An 18,614-nucleotide genomic window follows, 5' to 3' on the forward strand; every position below is an offset into this window, starting at 1 on the left:
TCCAGAATCAAAGACTGCAGTTTAGCAAGTTCTCCAGGTGCAGAGTAAGGCTTGAGGAGCACTGCTTCAAAGCCTTCTTTTACCAATCCATGTTCTGGTATCCATCTAGCTGACATTATATATTTATTTATCCTAAGCCAAAAAGTTGAGCATGGGAGATAACCATTTTCATTTGCTCTTATTATTTAGGTACTCAACACCAAGTGCAGATGAAAGACTAATTTGTGATCGGACCCTAGATGTGTTTGAATTTAAAGGTGCATCAGATGCACTGTAGCAGCTACACATACACATGTACATATGGGTTGTTTGTTGTCCTAAAACAGAAACTTCAATTTAGGATAATTTAAGGGAATGGATAAAGCAGTTTAAAACAACACATGAGCCCAGCCAGTGTTGCTCAATGGTTAAGTGCAGACCTTGGAACCAGGAGGTCGAGGTTTGATTTCTGGTCAGGGCATATGCCAAGGTTGCAGGCTTGATCCCCAGTGTGGGGCATGCAGGAGGAAGCGAATCAGTGATTCTCTCCCATCATTGATGTTTCTATCTCTGTCCCTCTCCCTTAAAAAAAAAACACAACACATGATAGCAATCTACTTAGTTGATACTATCATTTAAGGGAAAAAGTGAGACATACAATGGTTTCCAAATCTTGTTCCAGAAGACAGCCTTGCTTTTAACTGTTCATATATTAGGGTTCTATTTATTTGTGGGGAAAAGGTTCCTCAGATAAAAAAAAAATACACTGTAAAATCAATGAGATATTTAAATAATCTGAAATGAAAATTCAACCTTACCACTACGTTCTACTCCAAACTCCTTGCCACTGAGAATGTGATGCAGGAGGCTCTTCATGGCTGAAGGGCTGAGATTCATCAGGCCATCTGTGGCTTCCTCAGCTAGTCAGCAGAAATGTTAGGGCAGAGATATTTCTAATTGGCCTGCCATACCCACCCTATTTTTCTCTATTTTCTTTCTTGTTTAGAATTTCTTTCTAAGTCACTTGATTGGAAGAATAAAATAACAAAAAAATTTCTAGCACCATACTGCCTAGATATTAAGACTGTAATTGATTTATAATAATTTAAGGACTATCTAATTTATGAATTAGCCAGGTCCTTGATTTCTTTTTTCACCCCCCTCCACACCATTAGGATACTCAGCAGGACTTTTATTTGAAGGTGGGAAGAATGAAAGGAGAACAATGGGATTGGAACTAATTAGAGAAAGGCAATGAATGTAATGAATGAATATGCAGATGGACTAAAATAATTAAAACTTGTCAGCCTGGAAATACAGAGATGTAAAAGATAATAGAATTATAAAGAATGTTGAGAAGATAACTTAAACTTGTTCATCAGCATCAGACACTTATTAAGAGTTTTCTACATGTGGGTAATGATTTTATGTAATGTTAGTACTAACAGGTATGACATGATACTTGACGTTGAGTGGCTGACCAATTATTTGGGAGGGATTGGATATGTAAACAAGATAGACAATAATAAAACATGGCTATAGTAAGTGCCAAATTATGGTTGATTAAATTAGTGGGAAGTACTGCTGAAGTAAGAGGTAGAGGCCAGACTAATGAGGATCTTAAATATCAGACTCAGGTATCTTAATTTTATTCTACAAGAAATAAACAGCCATCATTTTGATGAATTCACAGGAAAAAAAGACCCATAGCAGCCACTTAAGGAAAAGTGAAAAATGTTTGTGGATTTATCCCTCATTCAGGTTTATTATTGAACTAGAGGCCTGGTGCACAAAATTCGTGCATGGCGGGGAGGGTCCCCTCAGCCCAGGCTGCACCCTCTCCAATCTGGGACATCCCTCTCACAATCCTGGACCACTGGCTCCTAATTGCTCACCTGCCTGCCTGCCTGATCGCACCTATCTTCCCCCCCCCTGCAGGCATAGTCACCCCCAACAGCCACCCCCCCCCCCCGCTGGCCTGGTTGCCCCTTACTGCACCCCCTGCTGGCATTGTCACCCCCAACTGTCTCCCCCCACCAACCTGGTCACTCCTCATTGCCCCCCTTTGCCAGCCTGGTCGCCCCTCACTGCCCCCCCTGCAGGCCTGGTCGCCCCACACAGCCCGCTGCTCCATCGTTTGGTCGCCCCTCACTAACCCCCCCTGCTGGCCTGGTCACCCCACACAGCCTGTTCGGTCATCCGTTTGGTTGTTTCGGATGCGATGGTCACTTAGCCTTTTATACATATAGATAATCAGACCCTCATAAACATCCATGATACCATAGCTAGAGAATACACATATATAATACATGTAGTCTGCATCAATGTGCTAAACTAGAATTCATTTGGAATCAGGCAGACTTGGACTCAATTTCTACTACTTATTAGCTATGTGACTTTGGGTAAGTTGTTTAACTTGAGTTTGTCTCTTTATTGGTAGAAGTAGGACAAAAATACCTTCTCCAGAGGGTTGTTGTAAAGATAAAATGAGATAATGCATGTAAATATAAAGCAAAAAGCACAGTATCTGGCATATGGTAAGTATAAAATAATCATTAACTCTCTTCCTTTAAAGGGTTATTTAAATATAAATTATCTTGTGTAATTTAGGTTAGACTCAAACCAATAAATTTAGGTACTTGCTAACAGCTCAATTAAAAAATCTTTTAGGAAAATTTAACTGAAGAATGGCTAAAATTGAGTTTAGCCACTGTAATTTTATTTTTGTATGTAATCCATAGTTCTTTCCATTCTTGTTGAAATAAAACAAATACTCATGGAGAAAGTAGACATGCCATGGAGGTCCCCATTCCTCCCTTCACTTTATACAATTCTGCTCTACAGAGCTTCAGAGAGTCTTGTCAAATAAATATCAACAGAAATATTGCCTTTCTTTATTCAATCCTGATGTTGACTAGACAGAATACTAACACTATGATCAAACTGTGGTGACTTAGTGTGGCATCCAGAAGCTGCACTGACTGAGTCAGGATCCAACCCAGCCTTTCACTATCAAGCTGCATGTATGCTAGGAATTAGGAAGAATGTAGTGATTTGGAGCCCCCAATATGGAAGTTTCGAAGTTACAGAACTAATTAAATTTATCACAATATCAGTCTCTTTATTGTATAGAGACTGACTAACCAAGGAACAAGATTACTATATGCAGCGTTTGCGCTACTCATAAATAGGTTTTAGCTTTCTTCCCTTCCTGATCACAGACTTACATTAAAAGTAAATTCTGCCTAAAATAGTTGCTAAATTGAATACCTGAGCATCGAAGGGAATGGGCCAGTTCTGTTGTCATAACTTGTATGATCAGACCAATTCGAAGTCGAAACATTTCAGCAAAGAGGCCAGGTTGAGTTCGCATATACATAGCTAGATATACCATTATTTCCTGTACATGGAATGGATATAGACAAAAGTTATGGCCCATGCTTCACAAGGCTTATTTTGTGGTCAAGTGCCACATCAATTAAAAACAAAATTTAAAATATCAGTCACCAGATTAGGCTTTCTAATTCTACTCACCTGTGTCAGGATTGAAATGCTCATGTCCCCTTCACTGGCTTCATCTATCAGCTGAGTGAGCACTTCATAGGGCAGAGGTCTGAGGAAGAAGACAGTAAATAAAGACAAAATCCTGTAATTACTTAAGTCTAAATCTACTGAGAAAATAAAAAAAGCTCCTCCCAATTTCAAGCCACTGCCTCAATATCTCATCATTACCGGTAGCATATATGCTGGTTCTTTCAGTCTTCAGAATTCATTGCCTCCCCAACCACTCTGGCCCATATCAACTCAAGAGAGTTATGGTCTCTCTTATCTAAACCTGGAGTGCCTTTCCCCTATAAAATTTTATGTAAACCTCATTAGATGGTGTCCTTCCAGACTACTTTTTCAGGATTAATTGTTATCATTTGACAAGTAACTATTATGGCTAGAAAGTAATCAACTAAATTTAAGCTGTGCCTTTTGGAAGCTATTTTATTACTTTACTAGAGGCCCAATGCACGAAATTCATGAAAGAGTAGGCCTTCTTTCCCCTGGCTGCCAGCACCAGCTTCCCTCTGGCACCTGGACCTGGGCTTCCCTCTGGCCACTAGCAGGCACCCAGGACCTGGGCTTCCCTCGCAGAGGGAGGCCCCACCCACCCACCACAGCACACAGGTGGGTGGCCTGGGCCTCCCTCGGTGGGGCGATCATGGGACGATGGCTGGCCCCTGACCAATCGCATCGCACCTGCCTTGGCTGGCCTGGCTCCAGTGGGTTGGTCATAGTTTGGTCCTGGATGGTTGTCCGGACGGTTGTTCCGCTATTCAGCCATCTGGTCTAATTAGCATATTACTCTTTTATTATTATAGATAATCACACCTTATAAAGTTATATTGATTTTCTATAGTTCATCAGTTTACTCTCTCTCTCTCTATCTATCTATCTATCTATCTCTCCCTCTCTCCCTCTCTCTCTCTTTCCACACTTCTGACTCTCCTGTTGATACTAAGCACTTTGGAGGCATGGGGCATGGAGTATGCCCTCTTCTTCTTTGGGACTGCCTACAGTACAGGCATACCTCACTTTATTATACTACTTTACTTTATGGTGCTTCATAGATATTGAATTTTTATCAACATTGAGGCAAAACCCACTACCAGCAAAAAGAACACAACTCACTAAAGGCTCAGATGATGGTTAGCATTGTTAACAATAAAGTATTTTTAAAATTAAGGTATGTACATTTTTTAGACATAATGACTTTGGATATTCAGTAGACTACATAACCTTTATATGCACTAGGAAATAAAAAAATTCTGTGACTCACTTTATTGTGATATTTGCTTTATTGCGGTGGTCTGGGACTGAACCACAATATCTCCAAGGAATGCCTGTAGTCACAAAATTAATCTGATTTGTGATAAAATATTCTGTTTTCCAAGAGCAAGGTATAATTGATTGAATATGTCCCCTCAATGTTCATATGTTGAAATCTTAATCTAAGGTACCTCAGAGTGTGACCTTATTAGGCGAAGGTTATTGTGTGGGCTCTAATCCCATACGAGTGGTGTCTTTATATAAATGGAAAATCTGGACACAGAGAGACACACACAGAAGAAAGAAACATAAAGAGACATAGGGAGAAAACAGCCATCTATACTCCAAATAGAAAGGCCTGGAACAAAGTCCAAAGAATAGCTGATTTTTTGGTGGGTATTAATTCCAGTTGCCCTGTTTGTTTTTTTGTTTGTTTGTTTGTTTTTCTTTTGTTTTTGTTTTTGCTTTGAATGAGAGGTTTGGGAAATCCAATAAGAAAACAAAAACAACAAAAAAATCAAACCAAAAAATGAAAATCAAAATACATTTGCATGTTACTCACTGTGAGTTTTCTCTTTCATTATCAACATTCTCATGCTGAGAAACTCATGCAAGTAGGACATTATCATCCATTGACAGATTAGGGCAAGATAACTGGGATCAGTTCACAAAGCTCCTTAAAGACTAAGAGAAGCTTGACCAAACCAAGGAAAAAGCCATACTCACGAAGAGATAGTCTTCTCTCGAGGTTCTGGAGGGAGTCCCACTGTCAAATGTTTCTGGTGGGAGAGAAGGTCTGTGCAGGCCTAAGGAGAGACAGCATAACAGCATTATCCTTCCCATAATATCTCAGAGTCCCATGAAAATTAATCTTTTCTGCCTAGAAGCCTTTGCTCCCCCTTAATTTAATCACATACGAAATGTACTTTCTCAGGAAATACCATGAAGATCAGAAAAGAGGGATTTTTAGGAAGGAACAATGAGGTATTTTATCTCCTAAGGGGTAGGAACATGGCCTAGTGTATATTTATTCTTAAGATCTAGAATTCTTATAGTTTACAACACCTCCATAAGTCTACAGTTTACATGCTTCAGTATATTTGCAAACAAAAAATTAACTGAATATCAGAAATTTTATGTAGGAAAGACAGCATTTCAAATGATCAGAGGCTGTGGTTGCTTTAAAAGACAATTATGGAAACCAACTTTTAAAATGTCCTCCATTTAGATTTGGTGCCAATTTAAGAAGAATTTATAGTACCTCATCGAGTGCTTCCACCTTCTTCCTTAAGATTCCAGAGATATACCGGATCAGGCCCCAGTGACGGATTTCTCCAACTTTTCTATATAGCTCAGTAAGCAGCTCTCTGACTGTTGCACTCCCTTCATCATACAATCCAGTGTCCCAGTCAGGTCCCCTGGAATGTTAAAGACAAGCCTACATTAATTGTAAGTAAAGTTGTCAGCAATAATCTTTTGTTTTAGTGTTATAATGGATATATCTGTTTTTGATAGGTCTCTCTTTCAATAGGAAATGAATGTTATTATTAACTAAGAATCCTTATAAAATTCTGATTAGTAGTCAGTCCCAGAAGTAAAATACCTAGACAAGAATAAGTCTTAGTTTCAGCTGTGTTTTGACAAAATTAATTATTTTACCCTCTTCATGGACTTCAATGGTGCTGATAATAAAGTCAAAGATTTCATTTAACCATTGAAAGTTCAGAAAGTAGCCACTTAGGGAATTAATGAAGAAATAACAAGGATGAGTGTTTATTTTTAAAGGATACAGATATGTTATTGTTGTAAAATTGACTATAATACAAATCAGCTGTGAAGTACCATTAAAGATATATACAGTACTGTGAAATTGGGAATTTAATATGCGATAAAGGTAGATTATTTATTAAATGATATTAAGACAATCAAATAGCCATCTGAAAAAGAAGTTGGATCCATGCCAGAATTCCAAATGTATCAAATATCCTATCTAATAAAATAGTAATATGCAAATTAACCACCATTCCACTACACCCACAAGCCACGCCCACCAACCACACCCACCAGCCAATCAGGAGCAATTATGCAAATTAACCCAACCAAGATTGCTGCAGCCATGGAGAGAGCAGGAGTGAGGCTTGGGTTTCCCCTGTGATGGAGGAAGCCAAGCTTTCCGCACACCCTGGCTGGCCCAGGCCTCTGCTTAAGGCTACAAAGTTTCAATTATAGAAGATAAATCCCAAGAAAAATGGCGGCAGCCACAGACCTGTAGAGAACAGGCTAGGGTTGCCCCCGGTAACGGAGGAAGCCAAGCTTTTCACCTGCCTTGGCTGGCCTAGGCCTCCATTCCAGGCTACAACGTTTCAATTATAGAAGGTGAATAAACTCCAACAGAAATGGCTGCCACTAAGGAACAAGCAGAAGGCTTGGCTCCGCTCCAGGCTACAAAGTTTCAATTGTAGAAGATAAATATATCCAAGATACCAGAGCCTCTGCTTGGGTCGCCAGGGAGCATGGCCAGCCTGCAAAACACCACAGGCCCCTCACCCAGGCCGCCACATTCCCCAAGGGAACCTGCACCCTGATCTGGGACACCCTTCAGGGCAAACCAGCTGGCCCCCCACCATGCACCAGGCCTCTATCCTATCTAATAAAATAGTAATATGCAGATTGGCCATCACTCCAACACACAAGATCAAGATAGCTGCCCCCATGTGGTCAAAGATCCTGCCTCCATATGGACACAAGATGGCCACCACAAAATGGCCAGCAGGGGAGGGCAGTTGGGAGGGACCAGGCCTGCAAGGGAGGGCATTTGGGGGTGATCAAGCCTGCAGGGGAGGGCAGTTAGGGGTGATCAGGCCAGCAGAGGAGGGAAGGTGGGGGCAAACAGGCTGGCAGGGGAGCATAGACATCAATCAGGCTGGCAGGGGAGTGGTTAGGGGGTGATCAAGCTGGCAGGCAGAAGTGATTAGGGGCAATCAGGAAGGCAGACAGATGAGCAGTTGGGAGCCAGCAGTCCTAGATTGTGCGAGGGATGTCGGACATCCCTCGAGGGGTCCCAGATAGGAGAGGGTGCAGGCTGGGCTGAGGGACACCCCTCCCCCATGCACAAATTTCATGCACCGGGTCTCTAGTTTAAATATAAAGGTACTAGAAAAAACATAGGAGAACTATTTTATAACTTTGGAGGTAAAAGGACTTTTAAACTATGAACTATATACCAGAAGCCATAAAAGACTGATACATTTATATACATAAAAACAACCAAATTCTTACTGCAAAACCACTGTAAGCAGAGTCATAGGACAAATTTCCAACTGATAAAAATATTTGAAATTCATAGGCTAATTTTCCTAATATATAAAGAACTCCAAGAGAGCGGCCTCTTCTAGGAACTCATCAGCACCACCACCCAGACAGTCCTTGGACACTTCCCTGACCTGGCAGCCACTCCAGCCAAAATCTTGCTTCCTACCCACAGACCAGAGGACCCTGGGACCTCCACCTCCAAAGGTGCATGGTTCCCACAGCAGTAAGTGCAACTTCCCTGCTCCCCAGCAGCAGACCTCCAGACACCACATTCACGTGTTTCCAGTGCGCAGGCTTCCAGGGCACACCATTCCACAGGCAGCTTTTGGGAGCTACTGTGAGCCCCTGCTGGGTGTGATTTTGTACAGACAAGGGCACGCTGGCCTGCAGTAGAAATTCTGAATCCCACAGACAACCCAGCTGCACAACTTCAGCGCCAGGGCCCCTCAGAGTGCGTCAGAGCTCTGGGACTGCAAAGGCACTGCCACAGTTGTGAACTTCCAAGGAGAAGGCCCCCTGAACCCATCTATCCACAGGGCACCCTGGGGAGCCACAGTGAGCCCTGGCTGGGTGCGATCTTGGATAAACAGGGACACACTCCCCCGGCAGTAGAAATTCTGAATTCACTCATCCTGGATAACTGCCCACAGATGCCTCGATTACATGGCTTCAGTGCCAGGGCCCTTCAGAGTGCTTCAGTGCACCGCTCTGGCAAACACACCGTGGGTGCCCCTGTGAGCAGTCACTGGGGGCGTGCACATAGCCAACAACAGGTGCAGCAGCAGAAATTGAGTCTTCCCACCCCACAGCTGCAGAACTCTGGACACCACACTCACACGCTTTTCCAGTGTGCAGGCCTCCCAAGCCCACCCCTCCACAGGCAGCCCTTGGGCATTGCTGTGAGCCCCTGCTAGGCACGCACTTATACAAACAGGGGTGCACTGCTGGGCTGTAGAAATGCTGAATTCCCTCTTCTGGGATAGCTACCCACAGACACCGCAATCCCGCGGCTTCAGCGCCAGGGCCCTTCAGAGTGCATCAGTACACCCTGCTGACAAACACATTGTGGGTGCCCCTGTGAGCGCCACTGGGGGCACATGAATCCAACCATGGAGGCAGCAGCAAAAGCTGAGTCTGCTCACCCAAAACTACAGAACTCTCTGGACACCACAGTCATGCCTTTCCAGAGCGCAGGCCCCCTGAGCCCCATCACCACAACAGATGGTTCCTAGGTGTCACTGTGAATCCCCACTGGGCACGTGCAATTTCAACCAAGGGCACAAGACAGCAAAATTTGGGACACCCCCCCCCATGGCTGCTGACTTCTAGACACCGCAGTTTCATCTTTCCAGCTTGCAGGCCTACATCAAGAGAACCTAAATAGCTCAAATAGGGAGCTACACTAGATTACCAAGCCCAGGAGATTTGAGAAATCACACCAGTACCACCATCCCCAAAAGAACCTGGGTAGCAAAGCAAATGGATCTACAATTAAAACATTACAGCAAAACATGGGAAGACAAAAAAGCAATCCCCAAAGAAAAGAAAAACAGGAATCACCGGAAAGGGAGTTAAATGAAATTGAGGTTAGTAACATATCAGAGAAAGAATTCAGAGTAATGGTTATAAGGATGCTCAAATGGCTGGATGACAAATACACGCAACTCAATGACAAATACACAGAACTCAATGAGAATTGTAAGGAGCTAAATGAGAATGTAACCAACATGAAAAGAAACCAAGAGAAAATGAAGAATGACATAACTGCAATAAAGAACACAATGGAAGGCTTAAACAGTGGACTAGAAGATGCTGAGGACCGCATCAGCAAATTAGAAGACAAGGTAGGAAAAAACACATAAACACAGCAGCAACTGGAAAGAAAATTTAAAAAGTAAGAGGAGAGCCTAAGGGACCTTTGGGACAACACAAAACGGAACAACATCCGCATAATAAGGATACCAGAACGAGAGGAAGAGAAGCAAGAAATAGAAAACCTGTTTGAAGAAATAATGACAGAAAACTTCCCTGATATTGGCAAGAAAAACACTATGCAAGTCCAAGAAGCAAATAGATTCCTGAACAAGTTGAACCCCAAGACCAACACCAAGACACATCATAATTAAATTGGCAAACACCAATGACAAAGTAAGAATCTTAAAGGCTGCCAGAGAGACAGAAAGTTACCTACAAGGGATAACCTACTAGAATATCAACTGATTTCTCAAAAGAAACACACCAGGCCAGAAGGGAATAGAATGAAATATACAAAGTGATGTAAATCCAGGGACTGAATCCAAAAATACTATACCCAGCATGGCTATCATTCAAAATTGAAGGTGGAATCAGGAGCTTCACAGACAGAAAAAGGGCTAAGAGAATTTATTGCCAGCAATGCAAGAAATGCTAAAGGGACTGCTATAAAAAAAAGAAACAGAAAAACAAGAAGAAATACAAACATTAAGAATAAAAATGACCACAAACAAGTACTTATCAATAATAACATTAAACATAAATGTATTAAATGCTCCAATCAAAAGACATAGGGTAGCTGTATGGATAAGAAAACATGAACCATATATTTAATGTCTGCAAGAGACCCACCTCAGAACAAAGGACTCACACAGACTAAGAGTGAAGGGATAGAAAAAAAATTTTCAGGCCAATGGGAATAAGAAAAAAGCTGGGGTTGCAATACTTATATCTGACAAAATAGACCACAAAGTAAAGGCCATAACAAGAGAGAAGGAAGGCCACTACATAATACTAAAGGGAGAAATTCAACAAGCAGATATAACTTTAGTAAACATATATGCAACCAATACAGGAGCACCCAAATACATAAAACAACTTTTGGAAGATATCAAGGGAGAGATCAATAGCCATACAATCATAGTAGGGGACTTGAATATTCCACTGACACCATTGGATAAATCCTCTAAATAAAAAATCAGCAAAGAAACAGTAATCCTAAATGACTCACTAGACCAGATGGACTTAATTGACATCTTCAGAATATTTCACCCCAAAGCTACAGAATATACATTCTTCTCCAGTGCACATGGGACATTTTCAAAGATAGACCAAATATTAGGACAGAGGCAAAGTCTCTTCAAATTCAAGAGGATAGAAATCATAACATGCCGCCCTGGGTCCGGGTGAGGCCACGCGCCTCTGGGTTCGGGTGAAGCCGGATCCCGGGTCCGGGTGAGGCCGTGTGCCCCTGGATCCGGGTGAGGCTGGGTCCCGGGCCCGGGTGAGGCCACGCGCCCCTGGGTCCGGGTGAGGCCATGTGCCCCTGGATCCGGGTGAGGCCATGCGCCTCTGGGTCAGGTTGAAGCCGGATCCCGGGTCTGGGTGAGGCCGTGTGCCCCTGGATCTGGGTGAGGGTGGGTCCCGGGCCTGGGTGAGGCCATGTGCCCCTGGATCCGGATGAGGCCACACGCCCCTGGGTCCGGGTGAGGCCACGCGCCTCTGGGTCCGGGTGAAGCCGGATCCCGGGTCCAGGTGAGGCCGTGTGCCCCTGGATCTGGGTGAGGCTGGGTCCCGGGCCTGGGTGAGGCCACGCGCCCCTGGGTCCAGGTGAGGCCGTGTGCCCCTGGATCCAGGTGAGGCCACACGCCCCTGGGTCTGGGTGAGGCCTCGCACCCCTGGGTCCGGGTGAAGCTGAATCCCGGGTCCGGGTGAGGCCGTGTGTCCCTGGATCTGGGTGAGGCTGGGTCCCGGGTCCGGGTGAGGCTGCGCGCCCCTGGGTCCGGGTAAGGCTGGGTCCCGGGTACGGTTGAGGCCGCGCGCACCTGGGTCCAGGTGAGTCCATGTGCCCCTGGATCCGGGTGAGGCCACGTGCCCCTGAGTCTGGGTGAAGCCGTGCCCCTGGTTCCGGTCGAGACCAAACCAGAGGGAGTCAGACCTGCATTACCACCATTTGTCCACCATCCAGAGCTGAGGGGTCAGTGCCGACATGTACACATAAGGAACTGGTGGACATTGAAATTGGGTCTCAAAAGAACTGCTGGTCCAGAAAGAAACTCACTACAGACTGATTCATTTGCCTGTCAGCATAACTATTATTGCTAGTCTCACATTCAGTTCTTATAAGTATATCTCTAGTGACACATGATCTCGCTCATCTAGGGGAAATAATGAACAACATAGACTGATGAACAAGAACAGAACCAGAAACAAGGAGGCATCGATCGGACTATCAGGCCTCAGAGGGAGGATAGGGGAGGGTGGGGGGAGTGGGTAGAGATCAACCAAAGGACTTGTGTGCATGCATATGAGCCTAACCATTGGTTAAGTTCAACAGGGGGTTGGGGCATCCATGGGGAGGGGTGTGGGATGGGAATGGGGGGATGAGGACAAATATATATGTGACACCTTAATCAATAAAGAAATTTAAAAAAAAGGGAAAAAAAAGAAATCATAACATGCATCTTCTCAGATCACAAAGGCATAAAACTAGAAATCAACTACAATAAAAACAATGAAAAAAATCAAACACTTGGAGGCTAAAGAGCATGCTAATAAACAATTAATAAGTTACCAAAGAGATCAAAGAAAAAATAAAAAGCTTCCTGGAAACAAATGACAATGAAAACACAACAACCCCAAATCTATGGGACAAAATGAAAGCAGTTCTGAGAGGGAAGTTCATAGCTCTACAGGTCTACCTCAAAAAACAAGAAAAACTGGTAATAAATCATCTAACCTTGCAACTTAAAGAATTAGAAAGAGAGCAACAAGAAAAGCCCACAGTGTCCAGAAGGAAGGAAATAATAAAGATCAGAGCAGAAATAAATGACATAGAGACCACCCCCAAAAAAACAAAACAAAACAAAACAATACAAAAGATCAATGAAACCAAGAGCTGATTCTTTGAAAGGATAAACAAGATTGATGAACCTCTAGCGAGGCTCACCAAGAAGCAAAAAGACAGGACCCAAATAAACAAAATCAGAAATGAAAGAGGAGAAATAACAAGACCCCACAGAAATACAAAGGATTGTTTTAAAAAATACTATGAACAACTCTATTCCAACAAACTAGACAACCTGGAGGAAATGGACATATTCCTAGAAAAATACAACCTTCCAAAACTCAATCAGGAAGAATCTAAAAACCTGAATAGGCCGATAACTATGGAGAAAATTGAAACAGTCATCAAAAAACTTCCAGCAAACAAAAGCCCTGGACCAGCTTCTCAGGAGAGTTTTACCAAACATTCAAGGAAGAATTAAAACCTGTCCTCCTTAGACTATTCCAAAAAATTCAAGAGGAAGGAACACTTCCAAGCTCCTTCTATGAAGCCAGCATCACCCTAATACCAAAAGCAGATCAAGACAACACAATGAAAGAGAATTACAGGCCAATATCCCTCATGAACATAGATGCCAAATTCTTCAAAATTCTAGCAAATTGGATCCAGCAGTACATCAGAAAGATCATACACCATGGCCAAGTAGGTTTTATCCCACAGATGCAAGGATGGTACAAATCTGCAAATCAATAAACATGATGCATCACATAAACAATTTGAGAGATAAAAGTCACATAGTCATATCAATTGATGCAGAAAAAGCATTTGACAAAATTCAGCACCCTTTCTTGATAAAAAATCTCAGCAAGGTGGGAATGGAAGGATCATACCTCAACATAATAAAAGCCATATATGACAAACCCACAGCCAACATCATACTTAATGGGTAAAACCTAAAACCATTTCCCCTAAGAACAGGAATAAGACAGGGATGCCACTCTCACCACTCCTGTTCGACATAAGACTGGAGGTACTAGCCATTGTGATCAGACAAGAAGAAGAAATAAAAGGCATCCAAACTGGAAAAGAAGAAGTAAAACCGTCCTTATTCGCAGATGACATGATACTGTACATAGAATACCCTAAAGACTCCATCAAAAAATTAGTAGAATTAATAAATGAATTCGGCAATGTAGCTGGATACGAAATTAATGCCAAGAAATCTATGGCATTTCTATACATCAATAGTGAACTTACAGAAAGAGAGACTAAAAAAGCAATCCCATTTACCTCGCATCAAAAAAATTAAGATACCTAGGAATAAATTTAACTAAAGAGGTAAAAGACCTGTACGTGGAAAACTATAGGACATTGATAAAAGACACAGAGGAAGACATAAGCAGATGGAAGAACATACTGTGTTCACGGATTGGTAGAATCAACATCATTAAAATGTCCATACTACCCAAAGCAATCTATAGATTCAAGGCACTCCCCATTAAAATATCAACAGCATATTTCACAGATCTAGAAAGAACTCTCCAAAAATTCATCTGGAATAAAAAGAAAGAGAGAATAGCTGCAGCGATCCTGAAAAAGGAGAACAAAGTAGGAGGGATCTCAATACCAGATTTCAAGATGTATTACAAAGCCACTGTTCTCAAAACTGCCTGGTACTGGCACAAGAACAGACATATAGATCAATGGAATAGAATAGAGAACTCAGAAATCGACCCAAACAACTATTACAACTCCATTGTATGTTCTTGCCTCCTTTGTCAATTAATATTTGACAAAGGAGGCAAGAACATACAATGGAGTCAAGACAGTCTCTTAAATAAATGCTGCTGGGAAATTTGGTCAGACATGCAAAAAAATGAAACTAGACCACCAACTTACGCCATACACAAAAATAAACTCAAAATGGATAAAGGACTTAAACGTAAGAAGGGAAACCATAAAAATATCAGAGGAGTCCAAAGGCAACAAAATCTCAGACATGCCGAAGCAATTTCTTCACCGATACCACTCCTAGGGCAATGCAAACTAAAGGGGAAATAAACAAATGGAACTACATCAAAATATAAAGCTTCTGCACAGCAAAAGAAACCATCAACAAAACAACAAGAAAACCCACTGCATGGGAGAACATATCTTCCAACGATATCTCCGATAAGAGTTTTATCTCCAACATTTACAGCGCACTCATACAATTTAATAAAAGGAAGACAGACAACCCAATAAAAAAATGGGCAAAGGACCTCAATAGATACTTTTTGAAAGAAGACATAAGGAAAGCCAAGAGACATATGAAAACATGCTCAAAGTCACTAATCATCCGAGAGATGCAAATCAAGACAACAATGAGGTACCATCTCACACCTGTCAGAATGGCTATCATCAACAAATCAACAAATGCCAAATGCTGGTGAGGATGCAGAGAAAAAGGAACCCTTGAGCACTGCTGGTGGGAATGCAGACTGGTGCAGCCACTGTGGAAGACAGTATGGAGTTTCCTCAAAAAACTAAAAATGGAACTTCCATTTGACCCAGTGATCCCACTTCTAGGAATGTATCTCAAGAAACCAGAAACACCAATCAGAAAGGATATATGCACCCCTATGTTCATAGCAGCACAATTTACAATAGCTAAGATTTGCAAGCAACCTAAGTGCCCATCAGCAGATGAGTGGATTAAAAAACTGTGATACATCTACACAATGGAATACTACACTGCTATAAAAAGAAGGAATTCCTACCATTTGCAACAGCATGGATGGAGCTGGAGAGCATTATGTTAAGTGAAATAAGTCAGTCAGAGAAAGATAAATATCACATGATCTCACTCATTTGTGGATTATAATGAACAACATAATCTGATGAACAAAAATAGATCTAGAGACAGAGAAGCATCAATCAGATGCTCAAACTTCAGAGGGAAGGCAGGGGAGGGCAAGACTTGTATGCATGCATATAAGCATAACCAATGGATACAGACACCGGGGGGTGAGGGCATGAATGGGGGGATGGAAGGACAATGAGGGGATAAGGACACATTTGTAATACCTTAATCAATAAAGGAAAAAAAAGAACTCCAAACTAATAGATAAGAAAATAAAAAAAAATAAAAGCAAATCTGGCAAAACAAATACCGACAGCTTTTAAACACAGGAAAAGGTGACTGATGTCATTTATAATAAGAAACACTCAAATTAACCAAGATAATAGTTTTTTCATTTCTTATGTTGTCAAAAATCCCCAAATTTGAATCCCCTTATTGAGATTGCCTATTTTCCCAAAGCTTCACCAATGTATTGTTAAAGCTTTGGGAAAATAGGCAATCTCAATAAGTTGCCAGTGGGTGTGAAAATTAGATAATCACTTTAGATGGCTATTTGGAAATACATATCAATATTAAAAATACCTATATTATTTAATCTAGCAATTCTACTATTCATATATCTGTAGGACAAATTCCAAACATGAGAAAAGATACATGTGGTTAGGTTATTCACTATAGCATTTCTTGTGACAATGAATGACTGAAAAGAACCCAAATGTTTATCAATAGGAAATTATTCTACATGATTTCTGAGACTAGGTCATAAAAAGTAAAGCAGCTTCGACTTGGTCCTTTCGTGGGATGCATACTCTGGAACCTAGACACCATGCTGCAAGGAAGTGGAGAGACAGGTCATTTGTGGATATTCCAGGTAATAGCTTCAGCTGAGGTTCCATCCAACAGGCATTATTAACCCCAAGATTTATGAATGAATGAGTCTCATGAGGACTTCAGTCCCAGACACTATCAGACCACAACTGAATGAGGCCCCAAGTGAGAACTGCCTAGCTGAGCCCAAGCAAGCCCTAGAATCATGACAGATAATTTAAATACTTGTTTTTTTAAATTGTAAGCCAGTGAGTTTTGTGGTGACTTCTTAAGTAGTAACAGATAGATTAAATATGTAATGATTTTCAAAATATATAGTTTTCGTGAAAAAAAGTATGGTACAGAGAAATGTATATACTATGCTAACATTTGCATAAACAGGTATAAAAGTATACACATATATGCCTGTATTTATCTATATATGCATAAAATTAAATTTCAAGTAGATTAAAAACCTAAATGTTAAAAAATATATTAAAAGTAATTTAAAATATTTTGAAATTCTAAAGCAGTTATTATGTCCTTATGCCTTATCTCTTTTCATCTTCTCTATTTTTTTATTACTCTGCTTTTAGCATTTTTCGTAGCATATAATAAATACCCAGCAGATACATGTTGAATAAAGTACCCTATGTAAAGAAAAAAAATAAAGAAACAAAGGTATCAAATAGTAAAACCCATGTCTCTTGGTGAGGAGGCAGTAGATATAACAAGATTTATCGAGTGGCACTTGGATAGGGTTGTATGAGAGGGTATATCCCTCATAGCCAGAGACCATCCAGAGGCTTATGTAAGGCACATGATCTACCATCCATAAAAGAGGAGGGAAAGGGAACTCCCAGGGGAGAGGGCCGGCAGGAGGGGGTTACATGTCTAGGTGATGTCCCTAAATAGCATTGTGGGGAGTCTCTAGGTTAGAGAGTTCTGAATGGCAGCAGGGGTTCAGGTATTCATGGCCTAGGGCTTATCTCTTGCTAACAGATGTGGGGTGGGTTTAGAGGAGTATGCAAAGCATACAGGCCCTGAATGGCTAAAAATATGTTCTGATATTTCTGATACAAATGAATATGTAAAATTTGACTTTGGTGCTGGTGAGTTTTTCAGCTGTCTCTTTCACTTACTCATTAAACATTATAATCTGATGGAAACAGCTTAGGCTTTGGAATCAGACTGACCAGGGGGACTTGGTTGGTACCTTGAGGGAATGAAAGTCCCAGATGCCTAGTTGGTCTTCTATGACACTATCCTAAAGTGGGGAAGGTAGAACAACAGTGCCTGCCTTGTTACAGTTGGGCAAATGTGGAAGTGTGGGCTTATCACTCAGCCTTTGTTAATAGGGGTAGGGCTAGAAAATTTTTCTATGGTGATTGGCTGGAGTTGAGTGGCTATTGTCTAAAAGTTGTGTCTTGCCAGGCTGCTCCTTTCTATAAAAACAAAAGGTTTTTCTTTTTTAAAAATTTCTTTAAATTTTTCAATTACAGTTGATATATATTAGTTTAAGGCAGTGGTCGGCAAACTCATTAGTCAACAGAGCCAAATATCAACAGTACAACGATTGAAATTTCTTTTGAGAGCTGAAAACTGACTTCTGCACATGGGCCACGAAGTTTCAATTGCACTGTACGTGCTCGCCCGCACGTGGTATTTTGTGGAAGAGCCACACTCAAGGGGCCAAAGGGCTGCATGTGGCTCGCGAGCCACAGTTTGCCAACCACTGGTTTAAGGTATAGAACTTAGTGATTAGACATTTATATAACTTATGAAGTGATTACTCCAATAAATCTAGTACCATCTGATACATAGTTATTATACTACTAGAGGCCCGGTGCATGAATTCATGCATGGGTGGGGTCCCTCGGCCTGGCTGGTGATCAGGGCCGATTGGGGCCGTCTCACCCAGTCCCGATCAGGGCTGATCAGGGCCGGCCGGTGGGGGGAAGGGACTGCAAGAGGTTGGCTGGCCACAGGAGGTTGGCTGTGGGAGTGCACTGACCACCAGGGGGCAGCTCCTGCATTGAGCGTCTGCCCCTGGGGTCAGTGCACATCATAGCGACCAGTCAACCAGTTGTTCTGTCATTC

The 18,614-nt window shown here is 41.9% G+C and overlaps 1 protein-coding gene across 1 annotated transcript in view; it reads right to left on the minus strand.

The window, feature by feature from the left end:
* PHKA1 (phosphorylase kinase regulatory subunit alpha 1) overlaps positions 1 to 18,614 on the minus strand; it is a 369,719-nt gene that overhangs the window by 37,017 nt on the left and 314,088 nt on the right. Inside the window, 5 exon segments of the mRNA XM_054718786.1 lie at positions 798 to 899; positions 3,250 to 3,379; positions 3,514 to 3,592; positions 5,521 to 5,600; positions 6,056 to 6,212. Of these exon segments, the coding sequence (XP_054574761.1) occupies positions 798 to 899; positions 3,250 to 3,379; positions 3,514 to 3,592; positions 5,521 to 5,600; positions 6,056 to 6,212 (548 nt within the window).

Source organism: Eptesicus fuscus, chromosome 1 (genome assembly GCF_027574615.1).
Source record: "Eptesicus fuscus isolate TK198812 chromosome 1, DD_ASM_mEF_20220401, whole genome shotgun sequence".
NCBI classification, from domain to species: domain Eukaryota; kingdom Metazoa; phylum Chordata; class Mammalia; order Chiroptera; family Vespertilionidae; genus Eptesicus; species Eptesicus fuscus.